This window comes from Scylla paramamosain, chromosome 4, assembly GCF_035594125.1.
Source record: "Scylla paramamosain isolate STU-SP2022 chromosome 4, ASM3559412v1, whole genome shotgun sequence".
NCBI classification, from domain to species: domain Eukaryota; kingdom Metazoa; phylum Arthropoda; class Malacostraca; order Decapoda; family Portunidae; genus Scylla; species Scylla paramamosain.
Genome location: NC_087154.1, coordinates 13,568,245 through 13,590,941, shown reverse-complemented (window position 1 = coordinate 13,590,941; position 22,697 = coordinate 13,568,245). Strand labels below are relative to the sequence as shown.

General features: G+C 39.3%; 1 protein-coding gene and 1 long non-coding RNA gene across 5 annotated transcripts in view; both read right to left on the bottom strand.

The window, feature by feature from the left end:
• The window catches only part of LOC135099760 (diuretic hormone receptor-like), a 251,589-nt gene that overhangs the window by 19,523 nt on the left and 209,369 nt on the right, over positions 1–22,697 (bottom strand). For 3 of the 4 annotated variants that reach the window (XM_064002269.1, XM_064002268.1, XM_064002267.1), the window contains 2 exons: positions 16,717–16,766; positions 5,069–5,230 (listed from right to left, as the gene is read on the bottom strand). In XM_064002269.1, coding sequence (XP_063858339.1) covers positions 5,069–5,230; positions 16,717–16,766 — 212 coding nt within the window. The remainder of the gene's footprint in view (positions 1–5,068; positions 5,231–16,716; positions 16,767–22,697) is intronic. The other variant, XM_064002270.1, reaches the window with a different exon arrangement.
• On the bottom strand, positions 11,581–15,096 carry LOC135099761 (uncharacterized). The gene is made up of 3 exons (XR_010268346.1): positions 14,597–15,096; positions 14,239–14,371; positions 11,581–12,421 (listed from the first exon to the last, which is right to left on the bottom strand). It is a non-coding gene; the product is annotated as an uncharacterized LOC135099761 (long non-coding RNA).

Genomic DNA, 22,697 nt, shown 5'->3' with positions numbered 1-22,697 from the left:
CATAAATACACTTTCACACTACCAGCTATCAAGCACGTCCTACTCTCAATACTCTCAGGTTACCACTGAAGCGTGGAAAACGCGTCGGTAGGGAAAGGAAAGACAAGGAAGGGGCAGGGTTTTCCCATAAAAGAGAGAGTACAGGGTATGGAGGGGGAGGGGGATGGAAGGGGTGACTGGCCTGGCACTTATGGTTAGTTTAAAATGGAGGCTAAATTATAAAAATCACTGTGAACTTATTTGGGGAAGTGGGTGGAATCTAACTAACTGTTTTATAAGGGAGGGCAACTTTTCTACTTTATTACTTATGAAATACTGTTTTCGGGACTGAGGGGAAGTGGATAAAATTTTAAGGGGAATGAGACTGGGTGAGTAGCGCGCGGTATTATAAAAACGTAGAACAGACATGAATAATCTCTCTCTCTCTCTCTCTCTCTCTCTCTCTCTCTCTCTCTCTACTTTTAGGCTCTAAAGCGCAACTCGTAACATGCTCCCTCCTAAATAAGAAAATTTCGTAAGTTACATAACCTATGAAATTTTGTGTGGTTACAGATGCTTCAATATTCTCAGATTTAAAACTGTGTAGGAATTGCTGTGGTCATAAAAAAAAAAAGTTACTTTAGGGCCATAAGCAGGTATACTTGAAAATGTTGCAGGGCCAGAATTATGGCAAAAAGCTCCTGTTCAATAACTGAATAATTCCTTTGAGTTGATGTGAAATTTTGGAAAAAGGTGAATTTTCGTAAGGAAAGTGGCCTCCCCAATTCTTTCTACTGAGTCATCTATACGAAGAAGGGGATAAGTGTCTACTTTAAACTAAGAATTCATCTTTCGGAGGTCTATGCAGAACCTGACATGTCTATCAGGCTTAGGCTGTTGGGTAACAGGCGAGCTCCACGCACTGTATGTACGTTAAATAAGACCGTGATCCAGCATATATTTCAGTTCCTCCTGCAACAGCTGGTGGTTATGATGATTCATTCGTTAAGGAGGCTATTTCCCTGGGACAGCATCTCCCACATCAATGTCATGCTCTAAAAGAGCAGTTCTCCCCGGGACACTACTGAAGGCCGATGAGTACCTTCCCAATCGAGCTAACATCTCCAGCTGACGTCCCTGGTCCAAGTGGTCTAATTTCTTTTCAAGGAACTGGAAACTATTTTGATCCCGGTACTCCGTGGACACAAACGGCTCAGTCTCCTTTCCATTATTCACGAAAAACAAAATTAAAGGTGCCTCTTCCTCAGCTAAGGAAAAAGGGGTCGACTGCCTGCCCCTGCAAAAATAAAGGCCTATTAACACACTGTCAAATTTGGATGGCGTACGCGTTGCGACTCCGCTGTGAATCGTTCGCAGCGGAGTTACCACGCGTTCGTAGCGGAGTTGCCACTCCTTTGCAACGGACTCGCAGCAGAGTCGCCAGAGTGGGCTGAGTCGCAGCGCGTTCACCAGACGACAGCGAATGTTTTCGACTGTTTAAAACAATCGCAGCGGAGTAGCCATGGCTGGGAGTCGCAGCACATTCGCAGCAGAGTCGCAGCACTGTCACAACGCTGACGCAGCACGTTTGCAGCGGTGTCGCAACACTGTTGCAGCGCTATCGCCGCTGTCGCAACGGATTCGCAGTGGTGTTGCAGCAAGTTCGTAGTGTTGTCGCAGCTGATTCGCCATAGTAGCAACCTCCTCTATATGCCCTTCACACCCTTTTAATAGCGATGGATAGCAATGGATTGATACTTCCTTGCAAAGATGATTATGCATCTCTCTCTCTCTCTCTCTCTCTCTCTCTCTCTCTCTCTCTCTCTCTCTCTCTCTCTCTCTCTGTATTGAGTGAATTTGTAAATCAGACATTTTTCTATAATTTATCTGTTCGTGTTTCGACTACTTTTCCACACCACGAAGCATCCTGATGGCGAGCTCACAAGATCTCACACAAACATGAAAAGCTTTATTAGCGTCTCCTATATTATATACTCCATCGATGAGTCGCACTGCATTTGCAGCGCATTCACAGTGGAGTGACAGCACATTCGCAACGCATTCGCAGCACATTCGCGAAGCATGAGAGTCGCAGCACAATGAGGAGGCTGTCATTGCTGTAAGGAACGCCTTAGGCTGAGGAGGCTTTGCCTTCCTACTGTCACCGCCCATGTACCACCTAGCTTACCAAGCCTTAAAAAACGTCATCAAAGCTGCGGCACGCCAAGCAGCGAAGACCGATCTAAGGAAATGGGCCAGTGAAGGGTCTCCGAGTGCAAACTGTTATCTCCGGTATCTCCGGACTTCCCAGAACAGCAGTCCATTTCCAAACCGAATCGACCGAAGAACAAGAACAAGCCTGTACAGACTTAAATTGGGCTACAAAATGTTCCAACGAGCTAAAAGAGTCCCAAGAAGCCTGCCAGCACTGCAACACTGCCTGCACATCACCCCTCATCCACTACATTGGGGAGTGTGCCAAGACAGGAGAGTACTTCGACAAACACCTGGGTACAGCACCAAACATCCTGCAACTTACACCTTACACCACATTAGTAGATCTGGTGCGGTCATACCCACTCCCACGATGACGCAAACTCACAAAAAAAAAAAAAAAAAAAAAGAAGTTTGTACGACCAGTCTCAGCTGTTTTTCTGGGCCGCCTTCCACGCTTAAGGCCCAAGCCATCCCGTTGGGATGACAATCTACGAGTACACACACACAGCGTGTCCAGTTGTGTTTGCCCTCCTCCTCTTCCTCTCTCTCTCTCTCTCTCTCTCTCTCTCTCTCTCTCTCTCTGTCTCTCTCTTCTTTACTTACATGATCAGCGCAACTGTACATCAGGGAATACGTCTCAACCTTATGTTACTTAACTGAGAAACATATCTTGTTTTCGCTTTTCTCCGATCAATTGGTCATCATTATTGTTTATTATCTCACTTATATTTTACTTTTATTGCTACTCCATATTTCCAAATAATAATAATAATAATAATAATAATAATAATTATTATTATTATTATTATTATTATTATTATTATTATTATTATTATTACTATTATTATTGTTATTATTATAGTAATTATCACTATCTTTTCATAAAAATGTAGCAAGACCTTTACTTTATGCAATATATCTAATAAGTGTTGCTTTTTCATCGTGCAATCTAAAAATGCAGACTCAGAAGTGCACTGTTGATTCCTTCTTGGAAAACAAATTCTGCTCCGAAAGATTAAGAAAACTAGAAGTGTTCATTTAGGGTATGAAATATTTCATTTGAAACTTAATAATAACAATAACCACAACAACAGCAACAGCAACAACAACAACAACAACAACAACAACGACAACAACATCATCACTAACAACAGCAACAACAACAACAACAAAAACAAAAAAAAACAACACCAAATTCAAGTTATAATCAAATATAGTTCATGGACGACGAGACAATGAAAATTTCACATCTAAAGACATGGAGGTTGACTATATCAAATTATTTATTCATAAATCATGGCTTTGGGAAATTACATAAATTTGTAACTACTTGTTTAAAGTTTACTCAAGAAGTTAAACGTCTCGAGCCAATTCATTCATCAATCATTTGAAGATTTCTGCTACGTTAGACACACCACTGTGTTAGTGATTCCGTATTAATTACTTTTACATTTGATGATAAACCGCTTAACCCAGATATATATTTCGATTGAAAACTATTGAAAAATGCTAAATTATTATACAAACGGCTTATTGTGTCTGAAGAAACTATTTTCTTTTGTTTTCTCTTGAAGATTTCATCGTTGCTCACAGTGTAAGCTTGATCTAACCTTAATATTCGCATAACGTTGAGGAGTCGAGGCGACACATTTTTGAGGCAGAACAGACCTCCACCACGCACAACACACACCATTGCTATCAGCTGTTCGCCATCACAGATACTTCGCACAATCATTCGTTTACATCGCCTTACAATGAGAAGTATCCATTTCAACAGGTATTCTCTAACTGGTAAGACAGGAGGAAGTTTTGCACGAGTGAAATGGAGAACAGACGGGTTCATTCCCTAAAGTCACCTAATATCTATGAAATTTATCATTATATTGAACCAGTGAATCCATAATACTCATCAGTTACAAAATATATTGTTGCCTCTGTCGACAATTTCAGTGTCAGAAATATCACTATCATTATTTGCTTCCTTATTACAGACTTTTATCACTGTTTTTATTACTACAATATCGGCCATTGACTAACATCAATGACAATGTGACTGGCAAAGAATGGTAACACACCAGTCATCAGTATTCATCACTGTGGCGGTAGCATGTCCGTACAGCTCGGTCCCATTTCAGCTTGTTTTCAATTGCGGCGTTTAGCTGCACATTTCGTTCATGCTATCTGATTTTTTTTTTTTTTATACAAATACTACAGCTTAGACTGGCAAATATATCATATCTATACTGAGAGAGAGAGAGAGAGAGAGAGAGAGAGAGAGAGAGAGAGAGAGAGAGAGAGAGAGAGAGAGAGAGAGAGAGAGAGAGAGAGAGAGAGACCAATTCGATACACTGTTGATATGTAACAGAGGACTGCACAGTGTCAGACACGGCAAACACGCAACCAGGCTTTCATTTTGTTTATCGGGATTTCTTTTTTTGTTGTGGCGTCTTCCGTTTATCTGTATCTGTCCCGTTTTTCTTTCTATTTGTTTATTTAACAGTCCTCTCTCTCTCTCTCTCTCTCTCTCTCTCTCTCTCTCTCTCTCTCTCTCTCTCTCTCTCTCTCTCTCTCTCTCTCTCGTGTGTGTGTGTGTGTGTGTGTGTGTGTGTGTGTGTGTGTGTGTGTGCACATATATGTGTTCTTTATATACAAATTAGGCTGCTGTAAACCACTTCCTGCTAATTCCCTCCTGCGATTTGTATCATGTGATATTAGGGGACACACCGTGTTGAAGAGGGGATTGGTGGAGGAGGAGGAGGAAGAGGAGAAGGTTTCTAATGAATGATATCAATTAGGTTTCAGAGTTTCGTGTGGAGGTGGGAGGCTAATTGAGACACACTCGTCCATCCACGCCTGTGTTGCGTCCACTCACCCACATGATCCGCATCAAGAAGAGGACGTTGAGCGACAGGAACACCAGCATCGGGACCTGGTATATCCAGTCTATGGTGTTGAGCGGGATGAGAGGACACGCGTTGGGGAAGCCGTCCAGCACGTGGCCCTCAATCCCTGTCTCATCCAGCAGCGTGCCCACCTGTGTGCAGGCGTGTGTGTGTGTGTGTGTGTGTAAAGAAAGGAAGCAAGGTTAATTAACTCATCACACCTGACTGGTTAGTGATAAAACGCTCTGACTGCATAATAACTAGTTGACTGACTACTTGGGCAGCACTGTTAGCGATCTAATAGACAGAAAAGACATCACTTATCGCTATTACGTCATCATCATGTGCATGCTGGAACAACGACAACAACCATCACAACATAACTTGCGTCTGATATCATTACTTATCAGCAGACGTTTATGGATGTTCTTTACTCCACTGAAAGAATTCTAAGACGGGGAAAAAAATAAATAAATAAATAAAGTTGATGCGTAGACATGACCATTTTGTTCATACTGTTTATACAACTAGGTGAACACACACACACACACAGCGTTGTCTGTACCATCACATCTTATAATTATGTTCAGTCATTGTTATTTGGGATTTTGAATTTTTTTCTTTCCAGCGCAAATGCTCAGCAAGGCGTGGAATACTTCCCCACACAATAAAAGAAAGGAAGGAAGAAAGAAAGAAAGAAAGAAAGAAAGAAAGAAAGAAAGAAAGAAAGAAGAAAATTGTATTCTCCATCCGCACCACCACGACTCTTACCTCCGTGGCAGAGTTTGATCTAGGACAACAGAGTAGACAGGTCAGCTCATCTTCGATCACACGCTTGCTGCGTGATGAGAAACCTGTGGGACTGATGTTACGGGGTGGAAGGGTCGAAGAGTCAGGGATAGCTAGCACGCCATTTCTTAGCGGTTACGTGAGAAAGACAGGTCTCTCCCCAGGAAGTCAGAATCGACGTAGAACGCGGCATGGTGTTAACCAGTATGGCAGACTGTTATGCTGTATCCATTTGCAAGTCTTTATTCCAGAAACAAGGAAATTTATGTTTTTAAAACTTTCTAAAGGGTGAAGATAAAATATTTATTGATGTCATGAGGCTGTCATGCAGATTACATTATACGTTAAAACCTGCTATGACGTAAAAGATGAACTGAAGTAGGGTTGTCACAACATATCAGAGGCGTAAAATAAGTAAGATAAAATTATATCATACTCGTTTTCCCAGGTGCTGTTATATGAGTTATATGAGTTAAGTTACCATGTCATGAGATTGTCATGAAAATTTCACAATCTTGAAAAATGATATGGTACAGTTAGGTACACTTCTGAAACAATTTCATTCCATAAAGTTTTCTATCGCGACATCTCGAGACCCAGTGACGTCAGCAGCACCACCTCCGAAAGTGTACACGTGATTAAAATTTCCTAAAGTGGATTCCATTCAAGTAAGGAGTGAGCGCCCTTTACTTCCCAGTGTCTTTCATTCCCTAACTACGTATGCTGTTGTCATCATCTGAGGCCATCTCTCAGTTTTTCTTTTCCCGGTTCCTGCTAACCTGACGTTGTTACTAACAAGGCAATGGGATGTATTTTATTTTATTTATTTATTTTTTTTATGTAGTAGGAACACAAGCCAAGGGCAACAAATAATCCAATAAAAAAAAAAAAAAAGCCCATTGAGATGCGCGCCCCCGAATAGGATAAGTGTCTTGAAACTTCCCTCTTGAAGGAGTTCAAGTCATGCGACGGTGGAAATACAGAAACAGGGAGGGAGTTCCAGAGTTTACCAGAGAAAGGGATGAATGACTGAGAATACTGGTCAAATCTTGCATTAGAGAAGTGAAAACAACAGGAGTGAGGAAAAAAAAAAGTCTTGTGCAAGGCAACAGTAGGAGGGGAGGCATGCAGTTAACAAGATGCAACATTGCGGCGATGAGAAAGAGGCTAAAGACAGTCAGTTAGAGGAGAGGAGTTGATGAGACGAAAAACTTTTTATTCCATTCTGTCCAGAAGAGCGATATGAGTTGAATCCTCCCAGACTTGAGAAGCGTATTCCATACATAGACGGATAAGGCCCTGTACAGAGTTAGCAGCTAGAAGGGTGAGAAAACTGGCGGAGACGTCTCAGAACGCCTAACTTCATAGAAGCTGTTTTAACTAGAGATGAGATGTGAAGTTTCCAGTTTAAATTGGAGGTAAAGGACAGACCAAGGATGATCAGTGTAGAAGAGGGGGACAGTTGAGTGTCATTGAAGAAAAGGAGATAGTTGTCTGGTAGGTTGTGTCGAATTGAGAAATGGAGGAATCGAGTTTTTAAGGCACTGAACAATACTAAGTTTACTTTGCCCCAATCAGAAATTTTAGAAGAACAAGCTCTGAATCATCCAAAGTATAGTTTTTAGCAAAAGTCTGAGCGAAGAGTTCAGCTTTAGAGATAGATGGGATAGAAGTGGTGCCATCTGGTTGAAATAAAAGAGGGAAAGAAGAAGTAAAGTTATTAGATATGTTTTTGGCTAGGTACCAGAAGTCACGAGGGGAGTTAGATCTTGAAAGATTTTGACACTTTCTATTAATGAATGAGTTTTCGGCTAGTTGGAGAACAGACTTGGCATGGTTCCGGGCAGAGATATAAAACGCACGAGGTTCTGGTGATGCAAGGCTCAAGTACCTTTTGTGGGCCACTTCTCTATCATATATACCACGAGAACTGGCTGTGTTAAACGAAGGTTTGGAAGGTTTAAGTCGAGGAAAAGAGAGAGGAATGTATATCTCCATACCAGACACTATCATGCGCTCGCACACAGAGACGGGTCTCTGACATGGAAGCAGCAGTCATTCCTAGGAAAATCAGCAAAATACCTCTTCAGGTCCCTCCAACTACCAGAGGCAAAACGCCAGAGGGAGTCTGAGGAGGGAGTGGAGTGAGAGGACAAGATACAGATATGGGATTGTGATCGGAGGAGCCCAACCGAAAAGATAGAGTAACAGCATAGGCAGAAGGATTAGAGGTTAGGAAGAGGTCAAGAATGTTGAACGTATCTCCATGACTGTCAAAAGTACGAGTAGGGTGAAGCAAAGGGAGAGGAAAGCCAAAGCTGGTGGTGAACGTTGAAGTCTCCAAGAATGGAAATCTCTGCAAAAGGGAAGGGGGTCAGAATGTGCTTTGGAAGTTCAGTAGTTAAAGAATTTCTTATAGTCAGAGGAGTTTAAGTGAGAGGTATACAGCACAGATAAATTTAGTTTGAGAGTGACTCTGTAGTTGTAGCCAGATGGTGGAAAACTCGGAAGATTCAAGACAGCAGGTTAAATCGTTGCGTGCATAGACACAACATCAAGATTTGGTTTGAAAATGAGGATCGAGAAAGTAAGAGGGAACATAAAAGAGGATACTGTCGGTTGCCTCAGACACCTGTGTTTCAATGATGAAAAGGTGAGTTTTAGTAGAGAGATGGTGTTGAACAGATTGAAAATTAGATGCAACACCGCGAATGTTGCAGAAGTTAATGAAGTAAGGTTTAGGGGGATGTCAAGACACTTACGGTCAATACCGGAAGAGCAGTCCGACCTGGGAACATTTGTGGTCCCCTTCCCAGATAGGGACTCCGAGGTTGGTGTAGGAGTCGCCATGATAATTTTGAATTTTGAGTGAAGGGTGTGTGTGTAATTAAGTGCTGTAGTTTTGCGTGAAGAGTTGTTTTTAGAGGACAGGCTGTGACTGCCCCCTTTTGTTGTGAGATAGAAAGGGAAACGTTCAGTGAGGTCACAGCTAGGTTTAACGATAGGTTCACAGCATCCACCTGATCTAGTGGGAGTAATTATCGTTTCGGCAGATGCCTACTGCCTCCTCCTGTTGGCGGCAGGAGCCAGTGCTTTTTTTTTTTTTTTCATGTATGACGCTTGTATTAATGGCCCCTCGTCAGGAGCAGACCTTTAGTCATTATGGTGCGAAGAATGTCTCCGCCTTTGTTGTTATTTTCCTTTTACTACGTTTTATTATCGTTACTGTTTTTATTGTTGTCGTTGCTGTTGTTGTTGCTGTTGTTGTTGTGTTGTTGTTGTTGTTGCTGTTGTTATCTGACAATATTAATTCTAATCCGGGCTTTGGGAGTAAATATTGCAAGGATTTATGTGCTAATGTCCGTGGATTAAAAAAAAATCTAAATGAGGTATCTGCTGCAGCTTTTAACTGTCATGTCTTATGCTGCTCTGAAACTTCTGTCTCTGCGTTTCAAAATTTATAAGTGCTGTCCATTCTAGGATTTAATAAACTTTTTATATTAAGAGGGAATAGCGTTCCATGTGTATTCATCTCTGGTCTTATTGGCTTTCGCTCTTTGAAAGATGAATGCAAGTTCCATGAAGTCATGACAATCAAAGCATTAAAAAAAAAAAAAAAAAAAAAAAAAAAAAAAAAATATATATATATATATATATATATATATATATATATATATATATATATATATATATATATATATATATATATATATATATATATATACTCTGCTTACAGAAAACCTGATTTCGATTATTCCATATTTGATTGTCTTTTGCAAGACCAATAGCATAATCTTTAGTCGCTCAAGGACTCCCAATCCCACACATCCGGATATGATAATTAACACTAGTAATCAACACCTGTAATTCCTTAAAACTTCTCCAAACTGACTTTTGAAAATCACGTTAGGATAATCTCTTCTCTAATTTCCGAAAAGAGTGATTTATTGAGAAAATGCAGAGCCATTTTCAATGATGGTTGTTTGAAATAGTTATTTTATTAATTTTACCGTTCTTTAAGTACTGTTGTCCAGTTTTGATGTCAGCTACTCCATCTCATTTAAAGGTTTTGGACCGCTCTTTTAACATAAGTTTTTTTTTTTTTTTTTTTTTTTTTTTTTTTTTTTTTTACAGCCTAATGTAAACATGAAGCTTCATCATCGTTTTTTTTATTTTTTATTGTCAATAATAATGAACATCCTCTTCACAGAGCATTATCACCTCAATTTATTCCTGTTCGCCGAACACATCATAATTTACGTTTCAATGGCCGTGCTTTTCAGTAAATTATTTGTTCAGCCAACTAATTTTCCCAAACATTTATCCCCAACTGGGGCTTTCGCTATGGTCTGGAAAACTGCCAGATTCACCTGCCGACTGAATTTTACATATGAAAGGCAGCTAGAAAAAATAAATAAATAAATAAATAAAAATAAATAAAATAAAATAAATAAATAAATAAAAAATCTGTCATTTGTGTTATCAAACCTATTTATAAAATATGAGGAACATTTTCAACAACCATTATAAAGCAGAGAGCAAGAAATATGGCAAAACGAGCTAAATCCTGCACACATTATATCGGGTTTGTGGTGTATCACTTTGGGACGAATACTATTTTTTTTTTTCTCTCTATATGACCTTCTTTTATCATTTGAGTTATACACTTAACATGCCCGTATACAAATCCTGATACATATGAAGGAAATAACCAGGTTTTGATGCCAAATCTTAGCGGGACACTGGTGAAAATAGTTTGTTGACATGTCTCCCATCATCTTCCCTGAGTTGCTGCTTGTCCGTTTACATCCTGTCTTCCCTGAGTTGCCGCTATCCTTTCACATCCTGGTTCTTCCTTCCTGCTATGTTCGTGCAATCAACCGCAACAAATGTATAGACTGGGGTTTTACAACAACACTATAAATTCATAACTCCTACCTCGGGTTTGTTGGGTGTTTTGTAAAAGTCCGCATGTCTGATAACAGCCAGTCCTTTCGTCTCGGCACTGTTTCGACCGTCACAATATCCTGGCAGCACAAATAATACTTGCTCGACTCTTTTGGGGATTTTCCATATAAAACATTAATCCCTTTAGAAACTAGGGGAAAAAATGCTTCAAACTAAATATGCACTGAGAGCCTAGTTATGAGTATTTAGGTTATAATAACTGTTCTGTAGAATGTGCATCACCAGATCCCGTGGATACTGTTATTATAAACATCTAGGATCAATGTTTTGTAGCACATAAGTACAGAGCATCAAGATGAATCACGAGAGGCAGTTTCAGAATGTGTATCTTCAGAGAACTGAGCGGTGACCGACCCTTGGGGTTCGTTCACACTACAAGCAGAGCGGAGCGGAGTAGCGCGGATAGGGTGTTCACATATAAGCAGAGCAGGGCGACCTGCACAAGAATCAGTCGCTATGGAGGATTTCGTTTGTGGATTCCTATTGCTTGACAGCAAAAAACAGAAACGGAAACACGGGGTCCATCCCATCAACGTAAGGAGAGATCGGTATGGAGAATACCACCATCTCTTCCACGAACTGAGGAGAGATGAATCGCGATTCTTCGCGTATTTACGGATGAAACCGGCAAGTTTTGATGTACTACTACACTCCCTAGAAAGAAAAATTTCGAAAAGGTAAGACAAGCTTTCTATTCAGTAATAATTCACAAATTTTTATTGAGGATGCATGTAAAGCAAAGTACTTTGAACAAAATTAACGTCTTTAATTTTTATTGAGGATACATGTAAAGCAAAGTAGTTTGAACAAAATTAACGTCTTTACATAACGTGTTGTATCTCTTTACAGGACTACAGCTTTTACTAATTTGGCATGTTCTTTTTTGGACAATTACCATTTGTTAGGATTATATACTGAAGAATATTGTGTTGGATCTGTTGGGTCAGAATATTGGTTAGTTAGCACAAGAGTTTCGTATGTTTGCTGGACGTCAGATGCTCTCTGGACACAACTAGTGTCTGTTTGTTTCAGTAATGCCTTCGAAGTTATTTGCTTCAATTCCAGCTTCCTTCAGATCATTGGCCAAATCCATAGCAAACATTTCCAATGGGTCTTTTGTTTCTTCCATTTTCTGCTTTGAAATTGCAAAGGTTTCTTTCAATAGATTGAGCTTCTCTTCCTCAATGCTGTCCGAACATGCTGTTCTGTACCTTTTTCGCTTTGACTGCGAAGCTGAACACGTCGAGGCCTCGCTTGGACATCTGTTTCCGGCTAAGGATATTCCAGATGCCTGTAGTGCTTGCTCCACCAAATCTTCCTCATTATTTTCCTCCATTTGGTCGTTTGTGTCATCGAAGCTCTGGGCATCGTAGTCTCGTTCGCTGCACTGTGTATCCCCCGGGTTACTTGATGTCATTTTACGTCCAATGAACTCATTTTTCATGAAGAGAAGCTTTGTAAAATAGGGCATGTTATCTGAGAGGACTTGTCAAAGGCCGGGGCACCAAATCTTGTTTTCAGCAGGGAATTCACGTGCTTTTTCATGGCATCATTTAGAGTTTTCAGACGCTCTTTGACCTCACTGACTGAAAAAAAAAGTATTTTACTTATATATTACGATATATATATCTACTGGAATATTGTATGGTCAAAAGAAAAAAAAAAAACGTGAACAGTTAGCAAAATTTAGAGTCGTAAATAACCTTTCCTAAATAATGAGTTAAGAATAGTTTCTTACGATATTATTTTAACCAATACGTTAATACCTAAGTCCTATTCGATATTATTATTATTATTTTTTTCTTCACTTTCAGGTTTTTGGCGATGGGAGCATCATTCAGGTCATTGGAGTTCTCTTTCCGCCTTGGAGTATCTACCGTATCTGGCATTGTCAAGGAGACTTGCTTGGCTATTTGGGAATTACATGAAATGTATCTGCCAATGCTGACAAGGCAATCCCTTCAAGATACAGCAAAGGAGTTCCTTGATAGGTGGAACTTCCCAAACACCATTGGCTGTATTGACGGCGAACATATTCGCCTTCAGTGCCCAGACAACAGTGGCTCCACTTATTATAACTACAAAAAATTCTTCTTAATCGTGCTAAAAGGTGTTGCTGGTCCAGATCTCAAGTTCATTTTTGTGGATGTCGGAGCGTACGGGAAGGAGAGCGATGGAGGAATTTTCGGAAGATAAAAAATTAAGCATCTTATGGACTCCAATGCGTTTAACCTCCCAGCAACTATCAAAACTACTTCACACTTGCAAACAGAACTGCCGCTCTTCCTACTTGGAGACGCAGCGTATCCGCTTCGAAAAGACCTCATCACCCCATATATCACTGGCATGTCCTATGAAAAACGAGTGTTCAACTACAGTCATTCGCGTTGCCGCCGTTGTGTTGAAAGTGCATTCGGTATTCTGGCAGGAAAGTGGCGTGTACTTTGCACGGCTATGGAAGTCAACGTTGACAATGCAACTACTATCACACTGGCGACAATCGTTCTCCATAACTTTGTCTTATCAATGGAAAAAGTAGATGCAAATGATTATGAAGATTGGTGTGAGGACCATCCTGCCAATCCGCAAACCCTGTATCGCGGAAGACCATCGGCCTATCCCTCATGGATCCGTGACTAGCTCAAAAATTATGTAAATGGTGTCGGTGTGGTTCCAAGGCAAGCTGATAAGGTTGGGTAAAGTGTATAATTTATAGTAAGTGACAATGTAATTGGCGGTGGTTTTTCGTAAGTTTTAAACATTTACATATGTAAAAAAAATAAAATAATAAAATAAAATAAAATAAATAAATAAATAAATAAATAAAGACATTATAAAACCGCAATTGTAATTCCCAATGATTTTTTTGAGATGTACAGTTGCTTAGTATCTAGAATTTGTGAAAATCTACCGTCAGCAGGGAACTTTCAAAACATGTTACAAACATAATTAGTACGTCGAACATCTCTGAAATTCTATATTTTAAGTAGTAGGCCTAGGCCACGCTGTTTTTTTTCTATTTTTTCCTGTATTATTTATTTATTTTTTTTTATATGACCATCATTATTATTATCAGCTACCTATTATTATTAATGCTAAGCAAAAAAAAAAAAACTTAAAATATCGATAATAAAGCTCAATCACTATAATCACAATTGTTATCCTCCACTTTTAATTATATTAATTATAATCTGCTTCCGAAATAGTAGGCTACCTAACAATTTATACGGTCGACTAGTCTTTGAGCGAAGCTTTTATCTTTTATTTTTTTCTAAAATATGTTTTGTAAATGTTGTAGATATGTTATGCAAATTTATAAAAAGTTATATTTCATGTCCTGCTAGCTTAGTATTTCACTCGCAAACCCCACTAATTCATGTCATTTACTTTAGTTTCTACTCACCGGTGACTGATAAATCATCTGCCATTTCACGCAAGAAGGTGTCACGGATATCTCGATTTTGAAAGTCTGGGTGAGCTTTTTGCCACAGAGCAGGTCGGGCAGGCAACAGCCCGATAAACTAATCGGTGTTTATCTGGAAGGATGATGAAAAATGTAACGATTCACAAAAGGAACATGAATTTCGTTGTTTAAAGCCATGTCTCATGGTTATGTGGGTCATTGATGATTGTGTATAGGATGAGATTATAGCCAAATTAGCTTTTCTCAACATACGGCTGTTATATATCATTAAATTATACCTGAACTATGGGCACTCTGGTAAGTTTTTGTAATTTTGACCTCAGCAATAAAAACTCACCTTTGTTGATAGCTTCTTGGCCATGCTCATCAAAGGGTGGAGCCGCGGAGGACCGCTAGCAGCGAGCAGCAAAAAATACCTCCGAATTTCCCAAGCGTGCCGCTCTCTGCTCTGCTCCGCGCTGCGCCGCTCCGCTCGTGGTGTGAACAGCCGAGCGTTTGTACATTCAAAACTATATCAAAATTAATGCCGCTAACCGCTCTGCTCCGCTCTGCTCTGCTTGTAGTGTGAACGAACCCTTACAGTAAAACAGCCGGCGATCACCGGCAACTCAGTCAATGACGAACGCCCAAATTTGACAAATGTGTGGAATCTACTTCCTGATGAAATTGTTTCAGAAGCTTCCATAGATAAATTCGGAACAAAACTTAACAACTTCTTGTTAGCTTACTGCAGTTAGTATTTATGTCTTCTTTTATTTTTCGTTTTCTTTCCTTGATTTTTCACATCCATGTTTACTCATTGAGAGAACAGCGCTTACGTCTGTATCAGTTTTATGATCTCTTAATGACCTCAGATAGATTTTCACAATAATAATAATAATAATAATAATAATAATAATAATAATAATAATAATAATAATAATAATAAAGGAAGACCTGTCTACTAAATATAGCCTTGGGTTTAGTAATAATATCAAAAGACGGTGCTCTGGTGCTTGATTTTTTAAGGGCGATATTTCAGGTCCTGTATCCCGTGTTATAGTTTACTATACTTGGCTTCAGTGTGAGGAGAACAAGTGTTATGTCTTGAAGGTTATGTCTGGTAGGTAGATGAGAGACAGTTTTTTACTTTTTTTTTTTTTTTTTTTCATTCTCTTATTGTATTTTGTATTTTTATTGTATTGTATTCCGGTGAGTGAGTCATGGCCCACTGGGTGTGTGTTTTGTTTACTGTAAATTTCTTGCAGCCTATTCTGTCTCGATTAAAAAAAAAAAAAAAATCCTTTCTCTTTTAGTAGCGAGATGAAACTAATACCCAAAAAGAATGAACGTCTTAGTCGAGTATTAAGGAATACAATTCCAGCCAGCCCCAATAGGTTTCCTAAAATAATTAATGAAAGATAGAATGATTTTTAACCTCGTGGCCTATTGAACCACACAGTAGGATAAGTCTTGCATCTAACCCGCTTCCCCGCCTCGTGTTCGTCAGAGCGTGGGAATGCTTTAGCTCGCTGCTTCTGCAGGATCGAGAGTAAGTCAGTTAGCGGTTTGACTCTGAGAGAGACAAACGTACTATTGAGAGAGCTGGTGTATCCCTGTGGTTCAGTCTTTATAAGTTAAGACTATTGCGCAGATCATGAGCCTCAAGTAACCAGGTCATTCAGTCAGATAAATAAATGAACAGTTAGCAGTATCCAGGACAAGTCCAACGTTGGTTACACCGGTTCAGGGAGGAAGGGAGTCGCGATAAGCCTGACTGGGCATACCAGACGGCTGTTACTTTCTTGAAACGTCCAGTGATCTTGACATCAGACTCTGCTGCACACTTTAAGACAGTAACAGCCCTCTTATTTGTCTTTCAGGATCGCCTAGACCAAGGATGTCAAACTCAAATCCTTTCGAGGGCCAATTATCCACTTGGTTATGGTCTCGAGGGCCATCAAAGATTTGGTAATTACTTATTTGGCAAGACTGAGGATTATAACTTATTTTGCTGGTCATCCTGGTTTAACAAAAATACATTATTAAGGTAAAAGGTAAAAATTATTATGTTATTATGTTTAGCTACATCTTCCTCAGTTATAACAATTATAGTAACTCGAGTTGAAAAATCTCTTGGCGCCTCGCGGACCATCCAGCGGGCCTCATTTGGCCCGCGGGCCGTGAGTTTGACACCCCTGGCCTAGACCGTTTTTTGGATTCAGGCGTACCACGATTCCCTTCCTCCCTGAATCGCTGTAACCAACCCTTGACTTGACCTGGATACTATCAACTGACTGAGCCGGGCAGGGGAGAACCATTCAAACTGCAAGATCCACTTGCCTGAACATGTCTTAGCTTCGTTTTGTAACAGACTTAAAAACACAAAACACATTCTTATTTAACTTTCCACTTCACGCCTGAATTTTACTCTTCACGCTCTTTACCCAGGAATAAAGGAACGTTAGATTGACTTACGAGGGTTGACTTGACGGCGACCCACACTATGATGATGGGCACAGGCACTCCTAAGGGAAAACAGAGACCATTAGAATACTGAGTCAGTGCAGTGTGTTTGTGTGTTAACTTTATGAACTACTATGTACAAAATTTAAATAATATGTTTTATATCACACGTTTACCACTTCAGTTTTCACGTACTTTTCCGTAATAATTGAACGGAGATGGCTGGATTTGCATTATATATATATATATATATATATATATATATATATATATATATATATATATATATATATATATATATATATATATATATATATATATATATATATATATTTCTTTTAATTTCCACAAAAAACTAAGATATTTCTCTTATTTTCAGGAGAATTATTGCTAAAGTCTTAGATTTTTAATCAAAAGCATCACTGGATCAGCAACTCAATATTCAGTGAAAGAGAGGGTAAAGATTGTGGAGGGCTTATTTTGCGATGGAATCAGTAATCCTTACTCAGCGACAATTCAGGAGGGACTTCCTAAGGAGAAATGCACCCACCAAACAATCTTGGTGCATAATGCGTATAACAGTACTCCATGAGAGATCAGCCTCCTGTCAAAAAAAAAAAAAGTCTTGTCTGCTGGGTGCGTTTCCCCCGGGAAAGTCCCTCCTGAATTGTCGCTGGGTGAGGACTACTGATTTGGTTGCAAAATAGGCCTTCACAATCTTTACCTTCTCTTGCACTGAATATTGAGTTGCTGGATCCTTTGATGTTTTTATATCAATGATTCTCTATGAATTTTCTATGATTCTCCTGAAAATAAGAGAAATATATTAGTTTTTCTGGTAATGACAAAAATTTCATAATGAAAATTTTTTGGCTCATCCTGTATGTGTCTAGTTTTTTTTTTTTTTTTTACCTGATTGCATCTGTATATCAGTCTGTCTACCTATCTATCCATCCCTTTATTTGTCTATCTGTTTGTCTGTCTATCTGTTTGTCTGTCTACTAATCTATTAATATTTTTATCTATTAATATTTTTATTAATGTCTCCTCCTAACTACCTACTTAATACTTATGACAAGCTAATAATCTATTTGAGAGAGAGAGAGAGAGAGAGAGAGAGAGAGAGAGAGAGAGAGAGAGAGAGAGAGAGAGAGAGAGAGAGAGAGAGAGAGAGAGAGAGAGAGAGAGAGAGAGAGAGAGAGAGAGAGAGAAAATAAATACATAAAAACATGGCAATCTCTGTATGCAACATACCGACCTATTTCCACCTATCACCATCATCCATAAATTTCCTAATCTTCTTTGAAGCTCCCTAGTGACTCAGCACTAGCCTGATTACTGAATCCTTTCCATTTATCTAACACTATATTTGAGAACCAATTCTTTCTTGAACCTAAATTCTTTATGCTTGAATCCATTATTTCTTGTTCCATCCTGATTATTGATCTTGAAAATTTTGCTTACGTCACCCTTGTTATAACCCCTATACCACTTAAAGACTATCAGGTCCCGTCTTAACCTACATCTCTCTAAGGAATGTATATTTAAAAGCTTCAGTCTCGTTTCGTGAGGAATACCCTTCATTTGCTGTATTCTTTTAGTCATTCTTCTTTGTACTGATTCTAATAGACCTATATCCTTCCTGTAACGTGGCGGTCAGAACTGCACAGCATATTGTAGAAGAGGTCTGGCTAGCGTAAAATACAACTGTATTATTACTTCGGAACTCCTACTCTTAACTAAGAAGAGAGATTTCATATCAATACATGTCCTGTATTACGGACTTCATAGACAGTAACTGTAGACAGTTGAGCAACTTGTTGTTCTTAAAACTGACAGATGTGTGTTGTTGAGGCTTTACGGGAAAAGGAACAGTCACTCATATTTTTACGAACATGTGAATGAATTAATTTTTCTCTGGTGAGAAACTAAAGTGCATGCGACTGATACGTATCAATAGACTACACCCACTTCCAGATTGTACTCATACAGCTGGCGGCAGCGCTATGTCACACGATCGACAATTATCAAATAAATCATGATATTTGAATACGCTATTTACTCAGTTTCGCTTTTGAACGTATTTACAGATAATGACATCAGTGATGTGAAAAGTTTACATTGCAGTCTCACTGAACTCAACCATGATTACATGAACACACAGAAGCTGTGTGTATGTACAGGGTGGGGAAAAATGTTACCATCATAAAATTCTTTTAATTTCCACAAAAACTAACATATTTCTCTTATTTTCAGGAGAATCATAGCCAAAGCGGCACCGACATCCAAGCAATAGTGACGCAGAGCCTCTGAGCAAGGGAGAATACCCATATCCACTACCCATAGCAGGCCAATAGGTCCAACAAAACCTCTCAACTAAGCCATGAATGTATTCTCAACGTATTCAAGTGCCTCGATAAGAAATAGATGTGGAGGAGAAAACCTCAGAGACAATGAGTTCCATAGCCTTTCCTTAGCAACATCAGGCTCCAAACAAGGGGAGTAAAGATGGACTAATACATAATACAGTCACCAATTTATAGGAAAGAGGTGTCACCTGTACTTGGGAGAACTGATGACTGACAAAGACACAATAAGAATAGAAATTCTTCCTTTTATAAAGGAGGAGAGTCATTTACAATCGACTGTTGTCACAACGATTTAAATAATCATCAGTGGAGTTTTAAGGAGGAAAAACAAATATAGCTTAAGAGAAATAGATTTGAAAGATTATTATTATTATTATTATTGTTATTATTATTATTATTATTATTATTATTATTATTATTATTATTATTACTACTACTACTACTACTACTACTACTACTACTACTACTTCTACTACTACTACTACTACTACTACTACTACTACTACTACTACTACTACTACTACTACTACTACTATATCTACTACTACTATCTATTATTTTTTTATTATGCGCTTTCCAGTTATTCAAATATATAATTCTTAGACGAGGACAGAAATATTACCTTTCTTTGTCTTGATGAGATGACAGAAGGCAACCTCAGTAGAAAAGACTGATAAGGATCCACAATATTATCTTTATATATATATATATATATATATATATATATATATATATATATATATATATATATATATATATATATATATATATATATATATATAAACGATAATTACTCCCAGTGAGGTCTAAAGCACTGGATCAGGGGATGCTGCGAGCTTATCATTAAACCCAGTTGTGACCTCACTGAACGTTTCCTTTTGTGTCTCACAACAAAAGGGGGCAGTTACAGCCTGCCCTATAAAGACAGCTCTCTTCCTTCACACAAAACTACAAGCACCTAATTACACATACACCCTTCACTCAAAATTCAAAATTATCATGACGACTCCTACACCAGCCTCGGTGTCCCCATCTGGGGAGGGGACCACAAATGTCCCCAGGTCGGACTACACTTCTGGTATCGACTCTAACTATCTTGGCACCCCTCTCAACTCTTTCTTCATTAACTTCTGCAACATTCGCGGTCTTAGATCAAATTCGATCTATAGAACACCACCTCTCTTCTACTAAACCTCATCTTGTTTTCCTCACTGAAACACAGGTGTCTGAGGCAACTGACAGTAGCCCCTTTTCTGTTCCCTCCTACTTTCTCTATGCTCATTTTTAATCCAAAGCTGGATGTTGCGTTTATGTGCGCAACGACTTAACCTGCTCTCGTGCCCACGCTCTTGAATCTTCCAAGTTTTTTCATCATCTGGCTACAACTACAGAGCCATTCTGAAACTAAATTTATCTGTGTTGTATATCTCTTATCTAACTCTTCTGACTATAAGAAATTCTTTGACTACTGAACTTCCAAAGTGGAGCGCATCCTGACTCTCTTCCCTTTTGCGCACATTTCCATTCTTGGAGACTTCCATGTTCATCATCAGCTTTGGCTTTCCTTTCCCTTCACTGACCATCCTGGTGAAATAATCTTCAGTTTTGCTGTCCTCCACGATCTAGAGCAATTGGTGCTACACCTTACTCGTATTCCTGACTGTCTTGGAGATTCGCCCAACATTCTTGACCTTTTTCCTAACCTCTAATCCTTCTGCTTAAGCTGTTACCCTCTCTCCTCTGTTGAGGAGAGAGGGTAACCTCTCTCCTCAAGAGGAGAGAGGGTAACAAATCTCATATTTGTATCTTGTCTTATGGTTCCAGTCCTTCCTCAGGATCCCCCTAAGGGAAGGTGCCTCTGGTGTTTTGTCTCTGCTAGTTGGAGGAACCTGAGGAAGTATTTTGCTGATTTTCTTTGGAATAACTACTGCTTCCGTGTCAGAGACCCGTCTCTGTGTACTGAGTGCATAACAGAGGTGATAGTGTCTGGCATGGAGACGTACATTTCTCACTCTTTTTTCTTGACCTAAACCTTCCAAATCTTGGTTTAACACAGCCTGTTCTTTTGCTGTACATGACAGAGAAGTCGCCCACAGAAGGCACTTGTGCCTTCCATCACCAGAATCTCATGCACTTTATATTTCTGTCCGGACCCATGCCAAGTCTGTTCTCCAACTACCCAAAAACTTCATTAATAGAAAGTGTCAAAATCTTTCAAGATCTAACTCCCCTCGTGACTTCTGGCACCTAGCCAAAAAAACATCTCCAATAACTTTGCTCCTTCTTTCTCTCATTTTTTTTTTCAACCAGATGGCACCACTGTTATTACATCTATTGAGCTCTTCGCTCATATCTTTGCTGAAAACTCTACATTGGACGATTCAGGTCTTGTTCCTCCCTCTCCTCCACCCTCAGATTACTTCAGGCTACCTATTAAAATTCTTATCAATGATGTCTTCTATGCCCTCACTGGAAGGCTTATGGACCTTATGGGGTTCCCTCCTATTGTTTTCCGAAACTGCGCCTTCGTCCTTGCACCTTGCTTATTCAAACTCTTTCAACTTTGTCTGTCAACATCTATCATTCCTTCTTCGTGGAAGTTTGCCTTACATTCACCCTATTCCTAAAAATGGTGACCATTCTAATCCCTTAAACTACCGTCCTATTGCTTGAATTTCCTGCCTATTTAAAATTTTTGAACCTATCCTCAACAGGAAAATTCTTAAACATCTATCACTTCACAACATTCTATCTGATCACCAGTATAAGTTCTGTCAAGGCCGCTCTACTGGTGATCTTCTGGCTATCCTTACCGATTCTTGGTCATCCTCTTTTAGAGATTTTGGTGAAACTTTTGCTGTTGCCTTAGACATATCGAAAGCTTTTGATAGAATCTGGCACAAAGCTTTGTTTTCCAAACTACCCCCTTACGGCTTCTCTATAAATTCATCTCAAGTTTCCTTTCTGACCGTTCTATTGCTGTTGTGGTTGACGGTCACTGCTCTCCTAAATCTATTAACAGTGGTGTTCCTCAGGGTTTTGTCCTGTCATCCACCTTCTTCCTATTATTCATCAATGATCTAAACCAAACTTCTTATCCTATTCACTCCTACGCTGATGACGCCACCCTGCACTTTTCCATGTCTTTTCGTAGACATCCAAACCTTCAGAAAGTAAACAGTCCATGCAGTGAAGCCACAAAACGCCTGACTTCTGATCTCCAAAATTTCTGATTGGTATTGTTTAATTTGGTATTGTTCAATGCCAACTTGGTATTGTTCAATGCCTCAAAAACTCAATTCCTCCATCTATCAACTCGACACAACCTTCCAGACAACCATCCCCTCTTCAATGGCACTCAACTGTTCCCCTGTTCTACACTGAACATCCTCGGTCTGTTCTTTTCTTATAATATAACTGGAAACTTCACATCTCTTGTCTTGCTAAAACAGCTTCTATGAAGTTAGGTGTTCTGAGACGTCTCCGCCAGTTTTTCTCACCCCCTCAGCTGCTATTTATGTACAAGGGCCTTATCCGTCCATGTATGGAGTATGCTTCACATGTCTGGTGGAGGTTCCACTCATACCACTCTTTTAGACAGGGTGGAATCAAAATCTTTTCGTC